The sequence below is a fragment of the Bombina bombina genome, chromosome 5, assembly GCF_027579735.1.
Source record: "Bombina bombina isolate aBomBom1 chromosome 5, aBomBom1.pri, whole genome shotgun sequence".
NCBI lineage: Eukaryota > Metazoa > Chordata > Amphibia > Anura > Bombinatoridae > Bombina > Bombina bombina.
In genome coordinates this window covers 465,741,300-465,760,737 of record NC_069503.1, presented here as the reverse complement: position 1 = coordinate 465,760,737, position 19,438 = coordinate 465,741,300, and the positions used below count along the sequence as shown (strand labels likewise).

At 38.6% G+C, this 19,438-nt stretch overlaps 1 protein-coding gene across 1 annotated transcript in view; it reads right to left on the bottom strand.

Annotated features, from left to right (window-relative positions):
* ULK4 (unc-51 like kinase 4) overlaps positions 1-19,438 on the bottom strand; it is a 1,503,227-nt gene that overhangs the window by 697,889 nt on the left and 785,900 nt on the right. Inside the window, exons 24-25 of the mRNA XM_053714343.1 lie at positions 10,889-11,010; positions 10,701-10,757 (exon numbers count right to left, since the gene is read on the bottom strand). Of these exons, the coding sequence (XP_053570318.1) occupies positions 10,701-10,757; positions 10,889-11,010 (179 nt within the window). The remainder of the gene's footprint in view (positions 1-10,700; positions 10,758-10,888; positions 11,011-19,438) is intronic.

Genomic DNA, 19,438 nt, shown 5'->3' with positions numbered 1-19,438 from the left:
AGGGCACCGAGAACCTTTGAAAAGATCCTTGGAGCTCTAGGCCAAAAGGAAGAGCAACAAATTGATAATGCTTGTCCAGAAAAGAGAATCTCAGGAACTGATAGTGATCTGGATGAATCGGAATATGAAGATATGCATCCTGTAAGTCTATTGTGGACATATAATGCCCTTGCTGAACAAAAGGCAGAATAGTCCTTATAGTCACCATCTTGAATGTTGGTATTCTTACATAACGATTCAAAATTTTTAGATCCAGAACTGGTCTGAAAGAATTCTCCTTCTTTGGGACAATGAACAGATTTGAGTAAAACCCCAGACCCCGTTCCTGAAAAGGAACTGGCACAATTACCCCAGACAACTCCAGGTCTGAAACACACTTCAGGAAAGCCTGAGCTTTCGCTGGGTTCACTGGAATGCGTGAGAGAAAGAAACTTCTCACAGGCGGTCTTACTTTGAAACCTATTCTGTACCCCTGAGAGGAAATGTTCTGAATCCAATGATTTTGGACTGAATTGATCCAAATGTCGTTGAAAAATCTTAGTCTGCCCCCTACCAGCTGGGCTGGAATGAGGGCCGCACCTTCATGCAGACTTGGGGGCTGATTTTGATCTTATAAATGGTTTGGATTTATTTCAGACTGAAGAAGGCTTCCAATTGGAAACCGTTCTTTTAGGGGAAGGATCAGGTTTCTGTTCCTTATTTTGTCGAAAGGAACTAAAACGGTTAGCAGCCTTAAATTTACCCTTAGATTTTTTATCCTGAGGCAAAAAAGCTCCCTTCCCCCCAGTGACAGTTGAAATAATCGAATCCAACTGAGAACCAAATAATTTATTACCTTGGAAAGAGAGATATAGCAACGTTGATTTAGAAGTCATATCAGCATTCCAAGATTTAAGCCATATAGCTCTTCTAGCTAAAATAGCTAAAGACATATATCTAACATCAATTCTAATGAAATCAAAAATGGCATCACAAATGAAATTATTAGCATGTTGAATTAACTTAAAGGGACAGTCAACATCAGAATTATTGTTTTTTAAAAAGATAGATAATCCCTTTATTACCCATTACCCAGTTTTGCAAAACCAACACTGTTATATTAATACACTTTTTACTTCTGTGACTAACTTGTATCTAAGCATCTTCTGACCGCCCCTAATCACATGACTTTTAGTTATTATCTATTGACTTGCATTTTAGCCAATAAGTGCAGTGTCTGCCACTAGCCACGAGCGTGATCACAATGCTATCTATATGGCCTACATGAGCTTGCTCTCCCCTGCTGTGAAAAGTAAATAAAATAGAGGCAGCCTTAATGCTATACACATTATGATCTGGTACTCGTTGCGCTAAGGTTTCCAACCAAAAAGTTGAAGCAGCTGCAACATCAGCCAAAAAAATAGCAGGCCTAAGAAGATGACCTGAACATAAATACGCCTTCCTTAGATAAGATTCAAGTTTCCTATCTAAAGGATCTTTAAAAGAAGTACTATCTGCCGTAGGAATAGTAGTACGCTTAACAAGAGTAGAGATGGCCCCATCAAATTTGGGGATCTTTTCCCAAAACTCCAATCTATCAGTCGGCAAAGGATACAGTTTCTTAAACCTTGAAGAAGGAGTAAAAGAAGTACCCAGTCTATTCCATTCCCTAGAAATCACATCTGAAATAGCATCAGGTACTGGAAAAACCTCAGGAATAACTACATGAGGTTTAAAAAACTAATTTAAACGTTTATTAGTTTTAATATCAAGAGGACTAGTCTCCTCCATACCTAATGCAATCAACACCTCCTTTAATAAGGAACGAATATACTCCATTTTAAACAAATATGAAGATTTGTCAGTGTCAATATCTGAGGCAGAATCTTCTGAACCAGATAGATCCTCATCAGAGATAGATAAATCAGAATGTTGTCGGTCATTTAAAAATTCATCAATTTTATGAGAAGTTTTAAAAGATCTTTTACGTTTATTAGAAGGCGGTATGACAGACAAAGCCTTCTGAATGGAATTAGAAACAAATTCCCTCACATTAACAGGAATATCCTGAGCATTAGATGTTGAAGGACCAGCAACATGTAATAGACTACTACTAATGGAAATATTGTCTGCATGTAAAAGTTTGTTATGACAACTATCACAAACTACAGTCGGAGGAACAGTTACCACAAGTTTACAACAAATGCACTTAGCTTTGGTAGAACCGACATCAGGCAGCAGGATTCCAGTAGAAGATTCTGAGACAGGGTCCGTTTTTGAGACATCTTGCAATATGTAAGAGAAAAAATAACATATAAAGCAAAATTATCAATTTCCTTATATGACAGTTTCAGGAATGGGAAAGAAATGCAACAAAATAAGCCTCTGGAAACCAGAAGCAAAAAGAAATGAACACTTAAATAATGTCAAAAAGTTTGGCGCCAATTATGACGCCCAACTGACAAAATATTTTTTGGCGCCAAGAACATCTGCAACAAACACGAGCGTCATAGATGACGCAACTACATCAAAAAACTCGGTGCCAACTAAGATTCCGGAAATTATGAAATTACAACAACAAACGTAATTCTCGCACCAAAAAAGTCAATAAATTATAGCATTTTGCGCTCCCGCAAGCCTAACAGCCCACAATTTAGAAAAGAGAGTCAATTGAAATTTTCAGGTAAGAATTTTTTTTTTTATATGCATTTCCCAAATATGAAACTGACAGTCTGCAAAACAGAAATATACTGATAAACCTGAATCATGGCAAATATAAGTACAAACATATATTTAGAACTTTAAATATAAAGTGCCAAACCATAGCTGAGAGTGTCTTAAATAAAGGAAACATACTTACCAAGACATTCATCTACATAAAGTAGATAGCCAAACCAGTACTGAAACGAGAATCAGAAGAGGTAATGGTATATAAGAGTATATCGTCGATCTGAAAAGGGAGGTAGGAGATGAATCTCTACGACCGATAACAGAGAACCTATGAAATAGATCCCCATTATGATGACCATTGCATTCAATAGGTAATACTCCCTTCACATCCCTCTGTCATTCACTGCACTCTGAGAGGAACCGGGCTTCAGCATGCTGAGAAGCGCATATCAACGTAGAAATCTAGCACAAACTTACTTCACCACCTCCATAGGAAGCAAAGTTTGTAAAAAAAAAATAAAAAAAAAAATGTGTGAATTGTGGATGTGGTGGGGGGTGTATTTATAGGCATTTTGAGGTTTGGGAAACTTTGCCCCTCCTGGTAGGAATGTATATCCCATACGTCACTAACTCATGGACTCTTGCCAATCACATGAAAGAAAATATATATATTTTTAAGCAGCTACCTCACACGCCATGAAATAAGAATATAATAATGTTATATTCTGAATCTGTTGGGTCTGCTGAAAAAAATATCTATATAATTTGCGTGGGTCATTTACTGAAATTTGACTTACAATAGGGTTTAGATGTTAGAAGCAAACAAAGCTCAAATTGGTATTGGCACAGGGTTGTGAAAAGGGCTTAGCAGTGAAAGGGTTAAACACAAAAAAACACACACAAAAAGGCTATGAGATAGGCTGCCAGTGATTGCAGAAAGAAATAGACAAAAATAAAAAAATTTAATTCTTTAGATTGCACACAATGAAAAGGAACTGATGAATTAAACATTTGAACAACAGAATGTTCTAATTCATTTTCTGATTGCAATGTCTCTTTTCTGTAAGGTAAAATACAACATCAATATCCATTAAAATTCCCCTATCCCTACGATTGTTCTACCATACTGGTTGTTTTCATTGTAAACTGAACTCAGAGAACAGTAGATAGATAGCAGAAACTCTGATGCAAAATAATATGTTTTATATACTGAGGCAAACGGCAGTAACCTCTAAACTGTTACAAAACCTCAACGACCATAAAAAAAATATATTAACACTAAACATTTTATTCAGATAATTAAACATTGTACTCTAATTAAATAAAGCAGCTTTGTTTTTTGTTTGTTTTTTGCTAACACTGCTATAAACTGTAAAGATTAAAAATGTTAGCTGGTCCCCACACTGAATACTACAAGTAGTGCTTTCTATCAGGTGAATATGCTTTGAATTATAATCAAAATAAATGCAGCTTGTACTTTATAAACTTTGGCTCTGGCCAATATAATCATCAGTTTGCTTAAAAAACTGTTTTATTCAAGACTATTATCAGTAAATAATATGCCCAATCAAATATTTATTTTTTAATAAGTTAAATATGTTTTTAAAAGGGACATTGCAGTCAAAAGGTAAATGGACATAGGTTAATTACATCTTTCAATAGAAACATGTTTGTAATATAAATGTATTGACAAAAATTCTAGTAAACGTTATAACTGTTTTAGTGTTAGCATTTTTTTCTGCACGTGCATGTGAAGCATCGCTAGATATTCTCAGTGCACCAGCATTTTAAATATTGCAGCTGATCAAAGTGCCAGTGGGGCTTGTATCATGTCAGCAATTTACAAATTGAGTCATTAGCAGATGGTACTCTCTGAGCAAGTGCTGTGTATAAAATGCTGGTGCACGGTGCATACTTAAATACACTTTTGAAACAGCTACAGCTTTAATTAGAAGCATTTTTACTAATACATGTATATTACAAAAATGCGTCTATTATAAACTGAAAGGCATCCATGTGGATTCCAATGTTGGCTGGAATGTCCTTTTAAATGTGGCACAATGAAGGGAATTATGACATCACTTCATAAGCCCATAAGAACAGTGAACTGAGATACTTTAACACCTTCAGGCACTAACTATATCAGGCATCTAACTCATTATCAGCAGCATACTGCGTGTTCATGCTAAAAAAAAAAGAAAGAGGTGTAAAAGAAAGGTGTGATTATATTTTACAGAACAGCACCAGTGAATTTAACAGCAGGCAAATGTGCCAATTATAAAACACTAAAAATAAAGGCGATGTTTAGCAGCCTGCTGTAAATCTGATTAACAGGAAGAAGAAAGATGTTAATCATTTGCCCTATAGAGTAGCCAAAAACTCAATAATCGCTGTAAATTGATATGTTTGTAGCTTGTTTATTGAAGAATTATTAGCAAAACACAATGACTACAAGAATCAAATATGGGGTTTTGAAATAGGCTCCAGTTTCCAAAAGGTCTTAATTAATTTGGAGAAAATTATCTGTTTTCATTCTAACATGTATAGTTGATTAAACGGCCATAAAGGTAAAAAATGAGAGCAAGTAATTGTAACACTATTCACCCTGCACTACAGTGTTTTTAACCCCACACAGTAGAAGTACAGCCCAGGAATCACAGAGCACTGCTGGTCCTGAGCGGAATCCACTGCTGATTCAATCAGCAGCGCTAGTTACACATCTGAGTGGTGCGACTATTGCTGCTGATTGGATAAGCGGCGGTTTCTGCTTGGGACCAGCAGTGCTATGCGGGTCCCGAGCAGCACTTCTACTGTGTGTTTATCCTCTTTGTGGGGGTTAAACACACAATAGTGCAGGCTCAATATAGTCTTAAAATTAAATGATCTAACGAAATGTAGTTTTTATTTCTAGACAGACTCATTAACTTGAAGTCAGCTGTATGAGAAGTCCATCTAAGGCAGTGGTTTTCAAAGTGTGAGGCGAGAGTTCCTGGGGGGGGGCGCAGGAGCATATAAAGGGAGGAGCGGAAGCAGCGACACTTCACACTATCCTATGGAAGCCACAAGCAGCAGCTGACGTTGGCAAAAAATAGAAAAGGTTATAAAGTGCTAACAATAACATTTGCGATGTCGTGGCGGAATAAGGCTGGATGTAGGTGGAAGAAAGGCACTGAGGTTGAAATCGCTCAGAGACTGCATTGTGCTTGTTGTGTTGATCAGTAACGAGTTTAACACAGGGGTAACAAAGTGCAAACTGAAACAAACGTGAAGCTCTCTCTTGGCTGAGCAAAGTCAACTGGGTGTGAACCCTGGATCAGAGGTAAATTCCACAAATTAAAGCTAAAAATAAATTTAACATTATTTTGTTAAAGAAAAATAAAATAAAGTAAGTTTATTATGGGGGCGGGGGGGCGCACTGTCTTGTGAATTTAGTCAGAGGGGAGGCCCAGTGTTCTAACAGTACTCTAATGTGAGATGTATTGGAATTGTATACTAAACCAAATAGAGTTGTGCTTGAGACATAGCACACAGTGCTCAAGGAAAACCAAAGGATTCAAATTTGGCAGCTTTCCACAATTTTTTTAATTCAACAGTCTCAATCACTTGTCGTCTTTTGTTTACTAAAAAACAACAAAATATTTAAAGTATACTGAGATCACTCATGACACTGGTGCACACTAAGCTACAGGGCCTCTGAAGTCAGTCTTGGTAAATTCTCAGGCATCTTTCATCCTGTTATATAGTTCAGGGATGAGAAGTATGGCAAATCTGTTGCAGTGATTGTGTTTAGAACCCTACACTGGACAGGAACAGAGTCCACCACCTTTCTGTCTGAAAATAAATTTCCTTCACCTGCTGGAGAATTTGAGGGTTTTCTATTATGTATGATTTTAGGTGCCTAATTTTCTGACATAGATAGGTACTAAACACACTCAACTGGACAAACACACTACTCAGTATTTTTAAACCACTATACACAGTCTTCAACACTGGACAATAATGGAACTAAAGCAGGGGGCACCAGCAATCTGAAGTCAGAGTTTGAAGGAGACTAGTTCCAGAAGTTATAAATAGAATGTAATGTGGGTAGCTGGTAAAGCAGGTAAACAAGCAGATAATGGCCAACAGAAACAGAAACTGATAATGACATACCTGAGCACTTATCAGCCAACAGGCACAAAGCTAGGTAAAGAAGGAGGTAATAGTCAGCAGGTAGTGGGGTGGGTAATAGTCAATAGAAAGTGTAGCATGTAATGTGTGAGGGATGAGGGTATGTGTGGAACTCAGAATGCAGGAACAGATACACAGAACAAATGAAAGTCTTTCTTGAAAGCTTAAGCACCCTTGCATGCTTGTGGTTGTGGCAGGCTAATAACTCAGGGTGTATCAGCTAACCCAGGTAGAAGGTAACACTCAGGAACACCAGGTGCAGTACACAGATGGAGTACTGAATGCAGTTCGCCCCAAAGAGCGATAGGGATAAAAGTAAGGTGCTAACACTTGGCTTATGTAAAACACAAGGTTTATTGAAACTCACATAAAAACAAAATCTTCAAGTGATAGGAGGGCATAAACATGTAGCCCCCCTAATGCAACATGTTTCTTGGCTATAAAATCGCTGTTTCCTCAGGCATATGACAGCGATTTTATTCTGCTCGACTTTCAGAGCATGGGAGCAAAAGAAGTATGCTTGGTCTCTGGAACAAGGTGAGCATACACAGGTATCAGGTAATTATGCTTGCTCTCAGGAGCAAGGTGAGCATACACAGGTATCAAGGTTTGTATGCTTGGTCTCAGGAGCAAGGTGAGCATACAGAGGTATCAAGGTTTGTATGCTTGGTCTCAGGAGCAAGTTGAGCATACACAGGTATCAAGGTAAGTATGCTGGGTCTCAGAAGCAAAATGAGCATTCACAGGTATCAAGGTATGTTTGGTCTCAGGAGCAAGTTGAGAATAGATAGGTATCAAGGTAAGTATGCTTGGTCTCAGGAGCAAGGTGAGCATACACAGGAGCCAGGTAACTATATTCGGAAAGAGAAATAACAGCCCAGAGTGAAGGGCTGGTTGAGCTTTTATAGGAACTCCCACACCTGATTCCTCCAGGTGGGAGTTCCTATAATCAGTAGGATGGCCCTTTAAATTTAGGCAGTGCGTGGCCACGCACGCTTAGGGAGTTGCAGTCGCAGCAGTCTTACAGACGGATCCTGGCGTCCCTCCAGGTGGGACTCCGAGGAGGAGTGTGGCACCCTCTGTGTTTACTAAGACTGGGTCCTCCCAACCCAGTGAAGGTGAGAACCCTTACATAATGTTTAGAAGAATGAATAGCAACCAGCAGGTACAGTAGTGGGTGATGGCCAAAAAGGTAAAGCAGAGAATAAAGACTTGCAGATACATGGAACAAGTAATGGCCAGCAGTAAAACAAAATAAACGAAAGCAGATAGAATAGTAGCAAAGATCAGCAGCTCAAAGGGCAAAATCAGATACCTTCAAAGAGAGCAATAAATTACCCAAACACCTGCCAATTTCCTATTTCACACAATAGGGAGAATGACAACTATTTACTATACTATTATACTAATCATCCCACTAAAATAGGGAACACACCCAAAATATCCACATAGAATGAGAATCGTTATCTTAGGTAAATAGTAGTTAAAGGGACAGTACACTGTAAAATTGTTTTTCCATAAATGTATTTTAAATGAATTGTTATACCAACTGCTGAGTATAAAATATTTGAGAAATTGCATTTTCGGGTTTATTTGTGTATCTGAAGTAGCTGGTTTTGTGCTTTGAAACCACAGCATATTACAATGGGTTGAGCTTCAGGTAATATCAGATCTCATTATGTTATCACTTTTATGTACACAGACTTGCTTCCTTATCTTATATTTGTCTGGAACACCAAAGCTCAATACATAGAGAGAACAATGGAAAAGTATCATTTTATTACTTAACTATCATGCCCCCTACTAAGGGTGTAACTTCTTCTGCTGGCTGTGTTTACTTAGGCTTGTCAATAGCGTATACGCCAGTATCAAAACTTTCAGTATAGGTTGGGAAACCACAAGCTAAATCAGCTATTTCAAATGCTGAAATATGAGTAAAGGAGCTACTTGCAACCAATTTAATACACTCTAACAGGTAAAAAGGATCATTGGGAATAATTTAAAGGGGAAAAAGTTTTTGGGTGAAATGTCCCTTTAAGGTTTAAAGAAGTTATATAAAATGAAAAATGAAAAAATGTGCAAAGGCCAAAACATGTTAAGCACTGCTAAAAGTTTTGATACACAATCTGTTGATTTTATCTGTATATCTACATTGTTCTCTTGAGTGTTTATTATTAATGTTATTAAGAATTATAACAATACTACTCTATGAATTCATTTTCCATATTTCTTATAAGATTTATTTGGAAGAGGAGTGAAGCAGATTTAAGCCACCTTGTGGTTTTCATAATTGTGTTTTATTCTGTTGGACTCAAGTGGATGAATATGAAGGATTATTTAATTCTCCTCTGTAGTTACAATACTAACATTGTTTGTTTCTTCAATTTATGTTCTTGCACCCATACTGGATTTTCTCACAGCAATAAGAATGCCTGTATCTCTTGTATTTTTTAAGCATTGAAAACTAGTTGTAAACTACAGGAGAAAGGTCTTGTATGAGTCGGTGGAAGGGAACTATGTGTGAGGTATAAGTTGTTGACAGGGAAGAGAGTTAATTTAGGACTGCACTTTAAGCTTCCTCAGCAATACTATGGGTTTGTCAGTAAGAGTCAGAGCTCTGTTACTCTGGCAAATAAGGCAAGAAGTGAAATATTTTATACATCTGAGTTACATAAAAACAACACTGAGACACTAGTCTATTTTCACTATTTCTTTTTAATACTAACAATATGAAGGGTATAACCAAGATTGCTATTTTTTCCATTTATATTAGAAGGGAAATTACTTTTATTAACAAATTATCTTTTTATGATGTGTCTTTTTGGTATACTTTAGAAATCTGAAAATCCGTCAGATTTAACAAGGACCTGTGAAACCTGTCATCTAGCTCTCTAATTTACACTAGTCTCTCAATAATTAATGAACATTTCCAACCTGTATCTTGACAACAGGAAGCCTATGATTTAAAATACAATTGTTGGTAGTGACATAATGTTCTGGAATACTAAAAAATTGAAGACTCTATTCCAAGAGCAGCTATGGTTATTTCTTATGTTTCTATATTTTGTATGTAGTGACTGTAGATTTATTATCTTACAGAGATATACATTGTCTTTAATTGCCTTTTTTGACAATTATTATGAAAAAATATAAACAAGCCTGACAAGCTCAAATTGTAAAATGTAAAAGTTTATGAAATCTCAAATGATCTGCAAAAATAAAGCCACTCTTCAAACGTATACTCAGCAGCTATTCTTGAATACAGTCTACTGTCTTGAAACTGTATCACATTCCCTTTGCTATTCCATACTGAAAGGCCACTTAATGCATACTAGTAAATAATAGCATAATGCCCACTCATTAACAAGTGTCTGACCTTAGCTGCAATAAGCACTGGTGCCTATATTACATAAGTTCCTAGGATAGGAGACTACAGGAAAACACCTCTGCTGTTACAAACCCAGATGCACTGAGCCATCTTCAGATGCCAACCATCCAGTTTGACTTTTTCCTACTATTTGTTTTTTTAAACAAATATTAAACTATGTGCTTGTCTTTCAAAATTATTAAGAATAACAAGATTTATTTTTAAACAAAAATATACATTTTATTTAAGGTAATATTCACTGTAAAATATGGTTCAGACCGGAGGAAGAGAGGGGACGTTCTCTAAAGCTTGTATTTTACTATTTAATGTTAGTCCAATAAAAAAGGTATCAGTGCATACTGCAATACTTATATATATATATACATACACATACACACAAAAATTATAAAGCATTTTTAATAATACAGAATACTATTCAGCAATATTCAAATTACAAAACTTTATGTAAGAAAGTTTAGTATTCAACTTGAACGATGATGACAAGGTTACTTACTAGCAAGGTTCCACAGCTGTAAAGAAACTCTTCTGTTATGACCTGAGGTCGAAAAACCTGTGATAACATAAATAAAGTTGAAATTACCATTTTTTTTATATAAACTGATATAAATGTTTGGGTAGCACATATACAGGTTGTTGTTTTATTTACTGATATTGATTTATAGAAGAGAAGTAAAAATGTACCTGAGATGTTACCAGATGGAGCACACTCGCCATATTGGGAAGGCACATCTTTAACTGTTTAGCCTGAGCAATTGATGGATGCTTACGCCCTGACACATCTGATAAAGCATTGAGAATATCCTCTGTAAAACATATATTGCAAAACCATTACTGAAAACTCTTTTTTAATATAAATAATATATATTCTCATCGCTGGTAATATATAGCTATGTGTTTCTTTGAAAAAGTAGAAATGTCAACATTTTTTTTTTTTTTTAAATTGGCTCCTATTCCCATATTATTCTGTCTATTTATATAACTAAATTACTCCTGCAAAACTAATACTCATGCTGTGGAGTCCATGAGTAATGAGGCCGGGATAAAAAAAAAGTCTACAAAAGGAAGGCAGACACCAAATTTCCATACACTGCTGTCTGGAGTACTTTCTTTAAAAAAAAACATAATTTATGCTTACCTGATAAATTTATTTCTCTTGTAGTGTATCCAGTCCACGGATCATCCATTACTTGTGGGATATTCTCCTTCCCAACAGGAAGTTGCAAGAGGATCACCCACAGCAGAGCTGCTATATAGCTCCTCCCCTCACTGTCATATCCAGTCATTCGACCGAAACAAGACGAGAAAGGAGAAACCATAGGGTGCAGTGGTGACTGTAGTTTAATTAAAATTTAGACCTGCCTTAAAAGGACAGGGCGGGCCGTGGACTGGATACACTACAAGAGAAATAAATTTATCAGGTAAGCATAAATTATGTTTTCTCTTGTTAAGTGTATCCAGTCCACGGATCATCCATTACTTGTGGGATACCAATACCAAAGCTAAAGTACACGGATGATGGGAGGGACAAGGCAGGAACTTAAACGGAAGGAACCACTGCCTGTAGAACCTTTCTCCCAAAAACAGCCTCCGAAGAAGCAAAAGTGTCAAATTTGTAAAATTTTGAAAAGGTGTGAAGCGAAGACCAAGTCGCAGCCTTGCAAATCTGTTCAACAGAGGCCTCATTTTTAAAGGCCCAGGTGGAAGCCACAGCTCTAGTAGAATGAGCTGTAATCCATTCAGGGGGCTGCTGTCCAGCAGTCTCATAGGCTAAGCGTATTATGCTCCGAAGCCAAAAGGAGAGAGAGGTTGCCGAAGCTTTTTGACCTGTCCTCTGTCCAGAGTAAACGACAAACAGGGCAGATGTTTGACGAAAATCTTTAGTAGCCTGTAAGTAGAACTTCAAGGCACGGACTACGTCCAGATTATGTAAAAGACGTTCCTTCTTTGAAGAAGGATTAGGACACAATGATGGAACAACAATCTCTTGATTGATATTCCTGTTAGAAACCACCTTAGGTAAAAACCCAGGTTTGGTACGCAGAACTACCTTGTCTGAATGAAAAATCAGATAAGGAGAATCACAATGTAAGGCAGATAACTCAGAGACTCTTCGAGCCGAGGAAATAGCCATCAAAAACAGAACTTTAAGAACCAAGTTTAAGCTCCACGGAGGAGCAACAGTTTTAAACACAGGCTTAATCCTAACCAAAGCCTGACAAAATGCCTGGACGTCTGGAACTTCTGCCAGACGCTTGTGCAAAAGAATAGACAGAGCAGAGATTTGTCCTTTTAAAGAACTAGCTGATAAGCCTTTGTCCAAACCCTCTTGGAGAAAGGACAATATCCTAGGAATCCTAACCTTACTCCATGAGTAACTCTTGGATTCACACCAATAAAGGTATTTACGCCATATCTTATGGTAGATTTTCCTGGTGACACGCTTCCGAGCCTGTATTAAGGTATCAATGACTGACTCGGAGAAGCCACGCCTTGATAGAATAAGCGTTCAATCTCCATGCAGTCAGTCTCAGAGAAAATAGATTTGGATGATTGAAAGGACCTTGTATTAGAAGGTCCTTCCTCAGAGGCAGAGTCCATGGTGGAAGAGATGACATGTCCACTAGGTCTGCATACCAGGTCCTGCGTGGCCACGCAGGCGATATCAGAATCACCGATGCTCTCTCCTGTTTGATTTTGGCAATCAGTCGAGGGAGCAGAGGAAACGGTGGAAACACATAGGCCAGGTTGAAGAACCAAGGAGCTGCTAGAGCATCTATCAGCGTTGCTCCCGGGTCCCTGGACCTGGATCCGTAACAAGGAAGCTTGGCGTTCTGGCGAGACGCCATGAGATCCAGTTCTGGTTTGCCCCAGCGATGGACCAGTTGAGCAAACACCTCCGGATGGAGTTCCCACTCCCCCGGATGAAAAGTCTGATGACTTAGAAAATCCGCCTCCCAGTTCTCTACGCCTGGGATGTGGATCGCTGACAGGTGGCAAGAGTGAGACTCTGCCCAGCGAATTATCTTTGAGACTTCTAACATCGCTAGGGAACTCCTGGTTCCCCCTTGATGGTTGATGTAAGCAACAGTCGTGATGTTGTCCGACTGAAATCTGATGAACCTCAGTGTTGCTAACTGAGGCTAAGCTAGAAGAGCATTGAATATAGCTCTTAACTCCAGAATATTGATTGGGAGGAGTTTCTCCTCCTGAGTCCACGATCCCTGAGCCTTCAGGGAGTTCCAGACTGCGCCCCAACCTAGAAGGCTGGCATCTGTTAGCCACCAGAGAAGAGAATCTCTGGTCTCTTGATCCAGATTTAGTAGAGGGGACAAATCTGAGTCATCCCCATTCCACTGACTTAGCATGCATAATTGCAGCGGTCTGAGATGCAGGCGCGCAAATGGCACTATGTCCATTGCCGCTACCATTAAGCCGATTACTTCCATGCACTGAGCCACTGACGGGCGTGGAATGGAATGAAGGACACGGCAAGCATTTAGAAGTTTTGATAACCTGGACTCCGTCAGGTAAATTTTCATCTCTACAGAATCTATAAGAGTCCCTAGGAAGGAGACTCTTGTGAGTGGTGATAGAGAACTCTTTTCCACGTTCACTTTCCACCCATGCGACCTCAGAAATGCCAGAACTATCTCTATATGAGACTTGGCAATTTGAAAGCTTGACGCCTGTATCAGGATGTCGTCTAGATACGGAGCCACCGCTATGCCTCGCGGTCTTAGAACCGCCAGAAGTGAGCCCAGAACCTTTGTCAAAATTCTAGGGGCAGTATCTAACCCGAAGGGAAGAGCTACAAATTGGTAATGCCTGTCTAGAAAGGCAAACCTTAGGAACCGATGATGATCTTTGTGAATCGGTATGTGAAGGTAGGCATCCTTTAAGTCCACTGTGGTCATGTACTGACCCTCTTGGATCATGGGTAGGATGGTCCGAATAGTTTCCATTTTGAATGATGGAACTCTGAGGAATTTGTTTAAGATCTTTAGATCCAAGATTGGTCTGAAGGTTCCCTCTTTCTTCAGAACCACAAACAGATTTGAATAAAATCACTGTCCTTGTTCCGTCCGCGGAACTGGATGGATCACTCCCATTACTAGGAGGTCTTGCACACAGCTTAGGAATGCCTCTTTCTTTATCTGGTTTGCTGATAACCTTGAAAGATGAAATCTCCCTTGTGGAGGAGAAGCTTTGAAGTCCAGAAGATATCCCTGAGATATGATCTCCAACGCCCAGGGATCCTGAACATCTCTTGCCCACGCCTGGGCGAAGAGAGAAAGTCTGCCCCCCACTAGATCCGTTTCCAGATAGGGGGCCGTTCCTTCATGCTGTCTTGGGGGCAGCAGCAGGCTTTCTGGCCTGCTTGCCCTTGTTCCAGGACTGGTTAGGTTTCCAGGCCTGTCTGGAATGAGCAACAGTTCCCTCTTGTTTTGAAGCGGAGGAAGTTGATGCTGCTCCTGCCTTGAAATTTCGAAAGGCACGACAATTAGACTGTTTGGCCTTTGATTTGGCCCTGTCCTGAGGAAGGGTATGACCCTTGCCTCCAGTAATGTCAGCAATAATTTCCTTCAAGCCAGGCCCGAATAGGGTCTGCCCCTTGAAAGGAATGTTGAGTAATTTAGACTTTGAAGTCACGTCAGCTGACCAGGATTTAAGCCATAGCGCCCTACGCGCCTGGATGGCGAATCCAGAATTCTTAGCCGTTAGTTTAGTCAAATGAACAATGGCATCAGAAACAAATGAGTTAGCTAGCTTAAGCGTTCTAAGCTTGTCAATAATTTCATTCAATGGAGCTGTCTGGATGGCCTCTTCCAGGGCCTCAAACCAGAATGCCGCCGCAGCCGTGACAGGCGCAATACATGCAAGGGGCTGCAAAATAAAACCTTGTTGAATAAACATTTTCTTAAGGTAACCCTCCAATTTTTTATCCATTGGATCTGAAAAAGCACAACTGTCCTCAACCGGGATAGTGGTACGCTTTGCTAAAGTAGAAACTGCTCCCTCCACCTTAGGGACCGTCTGCCATAAGTCCCGTGTAGTGGCGTCTATTGGAAACATTTTTCTAAATATAAGAGGTGGGGAAAAAGGCACACCGGGTCTATCCCACTCCTTGCTAATAATTTCTGTAAGTCTTTTAGGTATAGGAAAAACGTCAGTACACACCGGCACCGCATAGTATCTATCCAGCCTACACAATTTCTCTGGAATTGCAACTGTGTTACAGTCATTCAGAGCAGCTAATACCTCCCCAAGCAATACACAGAGGTTCTCAAGCTTAAATTTAAAATTAGAAATCTCTGAATCAGGTTTTCCCAAGTCAGAGATGTCACCCACAGACTGAAGCTCTCCGTCCTCATGTTCTGCATATTGTGACGCAGTATCAGACATGGCTCTAACAGCATTTGCGCGCCCTGTATCTCTCCTAACCCCAGAGCTATCGCGCTTGCCTCTTAATGCAGGCAATCTAGATAATACCTCTGACAGGGTATTATTCATGATTGCAGCCATGTCCTGCAAGGTAATCGCTATGGGCGTCCCTGATATAATTGGCGCCATATTAGCATGCGTCCCCTGAGCGGGAGGCGAAGGGTCTGACACGTGGGGAGAGTTAGTCGGCATAACTTCCCCCTCAACAGAACCCTCTGGTGATAATTCTTTTATAGATAAAGACTGATCTTTACTGTTTAAGGTGAAATCAATACATTTAGTACACATTCTCCTATGGGGCTCCACCATGGCTTTCAAACATAATGAACAAGTAGGTTCCTCTGTGTCAGACATGTTTAAACAGACTAGCAATGAGACTAGCAAGCTTGGAAAACACTTTAAAACAAGTTTACAAGCAATATAAAAAACGTTACTGCGCCTTTAAGAAACACAAATTTTCCCAAATTTTGAAATAACAGTGAAAAAATGCAGTTACACTAACTAAATTTTTACAGTGTATGTAATAAGTTAGCAGAGCATTGCACCCACTTGCAAATGGATGATTAATCCCTTAATACCAAAAAAGGAATAACAAATGACAAAAACGTTTTTTAAACAGTCACAACAACTGCCACAGCTCTACTGTGGCTTTTTACCTCCCTCAATACGACTTTTGAAGCCTTTTGAGCCCTTCAGAGAAGTCCTGGATCATGCAGGAAGAAGCTGGATGTCTGTGTCTGTAATTTTTGCTGTGCAAAAAAAACGCCAAAATACTCCCCTCCCACTCATATTACAACAGTGGGAAGCCTCAGGGAACTGTTTCTAGGCAAAATTCAAGCCAGCCATGTGGAAAAAACTAGGCCCCAATAAGTTTTATCACCAAACATATGTAAAAAACGATTAAACATGCCGGCAAACGTTTTAAAATACACTTTTATAAGAGTATGTATCTCTATTAATAAGCCTGATACCAGTCGCTATCACTGCATTTAAGGCTTTACTTACATTACTTCGGTATCAGCAGCATTTTCTAGCAAATTCCATCCCTAGAAAAATATTTTAACTGCACATACCTTATTACAGGAAAACCTGCACGCTATTCCCCCTCTGAAGTTACCTCACTCCTCAGAATATGTGAGAACAGCAAAGGATCTTAGTTACTTCTGCTAAGATCATAGAAAACACAGGCAGATTCTTCTTCTAAATACTGCCTGAGATAAACAGTACACTCCGGTACCATTTAAAAATAACAAACTTTTGATTGAAGAAATAAACTAAGTATAAAACACCACAGTCCTCTTACGACCTCCATCTTAGTTGAGAGTTGCAAGAGAATGACTGGATATGACAGTGAGGGGAGGAGCTATATAGCAGCTCTGCTGTGGGTGATCCTCTTGCAACTTCCTGTTGGGAAGGAGAATATCCCACAAGTAATGGATGATCCGTGGACTGGATACACTTAACAAGAGAAAAAAGCAGCACCCGAAGAAGCAAAAATATCAAAGTGGTAGAAATTATTAAATGTATGCAGGGATGACCATGTTGCCACCTTGCAAATTTGTTTTACTGAAGTATCATTTTTAAAAGCCCAGGAAGTAGAAACTGATCTGGTAGAATGTGCAGTAATACTCTTTGGAGGGGACATCCCCACCACCAATTAAGCTTTATGATTCAAAACCTTTAACCACAAACTAGAGTAACATCAGAAGCCTTCTGCCCCTTTGTGGACCTGAAAAATTAATAGACTAGATGTCTGTCTAAATTCCCTAGTAGCCTAAAGATAAAACTTTAGAGCACGAACTTCACCCAAATGATCTAATAGAATTTCCTTAGAATTTTGAAGTTTTGGGACACAGAGAAGACCTTTGGTTAATTTAAAAATGTCCCCCAATTGCACCCAAAATAAAGTGTATTGTTTCTTTTCTAAAAATATAACGGCACAAAGCAGTTTTGGGGCTAAAGTCGTATATTCGTTGATGCTCATCACTGGCGGCTCAAAAAGTATAAACTCATATATATACAGTATGTGTTTAATATTTGCACTTTTGTTAATGGAAGTAAATTGGAAAGTTGTTTAAAACTGCTGCTCTATCTGAATCAAGAAAGCTTAATGACTTGAGTGTCCCTTTAATTCACTATTATAGGGTAAATTGAGTTGTACAAACACAGCAGTTACTTTCTTTGATTTAACTTGCATGTGGGTTAAACATTATGAAGTCAGATGAAGATTAAACTAGCGGGACTGGGGTACCAAATGAGGAAGAACAATTGACAGGATAGGTGAAGCACAAGAGATGCCAAGACAGAAGGCAAGAAGTTGTGATGTTAGTGAGTGGGATAGGTAAGTAGAAAAACAAATTAGATGTCTACTGTATCACTTAGAGGTAGTTTAAGACATTTCTAGATTTTAAGAGATTTAGGGCTAGATTACGAGTGGAGTCAAACGTCTGTGCCAGTGCGATAAGGGGTTAATTGCAAGGGTCTGCACTCACAGGGCTTACTACTGGTATTAAACGTTTAAAGTTAACACGATTGCTTGAGCGGAATCGCAATTTACACTAGAATGATTGCCGCGCCTTTAGAGCTCTGGTTAAAGGGACAGTCAACACCAGAATTTTTGTTGTTTAAAAAGATAGATAATCCCTTTATTACCCATTCCCCAGTTTTTTGCAAAACCAACACTGTTATATTAATACACTTTTTACTTCTGTGACTAACTTTTATCTAAGCATCTTCTGACCGCCCCTAATCACATGACTTTTAGTTATTTTGCATATAGTTGCATTTTAGCCAATTAGTGCAGTGTCTGCCACTAGCCACGGGCGTGATGACAATGCTATCTATATGGCCTACATGAGCTTGCTCTCCCCTGCTGTGAAAAGTAAATAAAATAGAGGCGGCCTTCAAGGGCTTAGAAATTATCATATGTGCCTCCCTAGGTTTGCTTTCAACTAGAATACCAAGAGAACAAAGCAAAATTGTTGATAAAAGTAAATTGGAAAGTTGTTTAAAAATACATGCCCGATTTGAAAAATGAAAGTTTTTTTTGGACTTGACTGTCCCTTTAACCGTTTCGTGAAACAAAAAAGTTGCACAAACCACATCAAAATACATTGCAACGTACACTTACACTAATAATAAGACTATCTTATAACGAAATATTCAAACAATATTGCACAGAAAAGTTATAAAGGCTCAAAGATATGAGATCTCAGGTGTTAGAAAAAAAGGCAGGCAAAGGGCTTTAACATAGAGACATATACTTGTACATACATAGGTGTATATATATATATATATATATATATATATATAGTTAGTGTCTATATATGTATACATTATAGGTGTATATGTATTTACAGACATATATACACATATAAAACACAAATACATATGTATACATATATAGACATATATAGAATAGCATTAGCCCATTGCCGTTAAGTAGATGAAATCATGTAAAAGCAGATTTATGCAATATTCAATTTACTTCTATTATATAATTTGTTTATCTCTCTTAGTATCCTTTGTTGAAAAGCAAACGTAGGTAGGCTCAGGCTGCACATATACACTTACCAATGTGTTCAGCTACCTCCCATAAGTAAATTGGAAAGTTATTTAAAACTGTATGCTCTATCTGAACCTTGAAAGAAAAAAATGTGGGTTTTGTGCCCTTTAAACTGCTGAAAGAAAAAAGTTCCTATATTTATATGTGTAGGAAACACACAAACAACAAATGTCACACATCACTGTCTAAAACTCCAGAAAATAACCATGAAGCCCAAAACATAC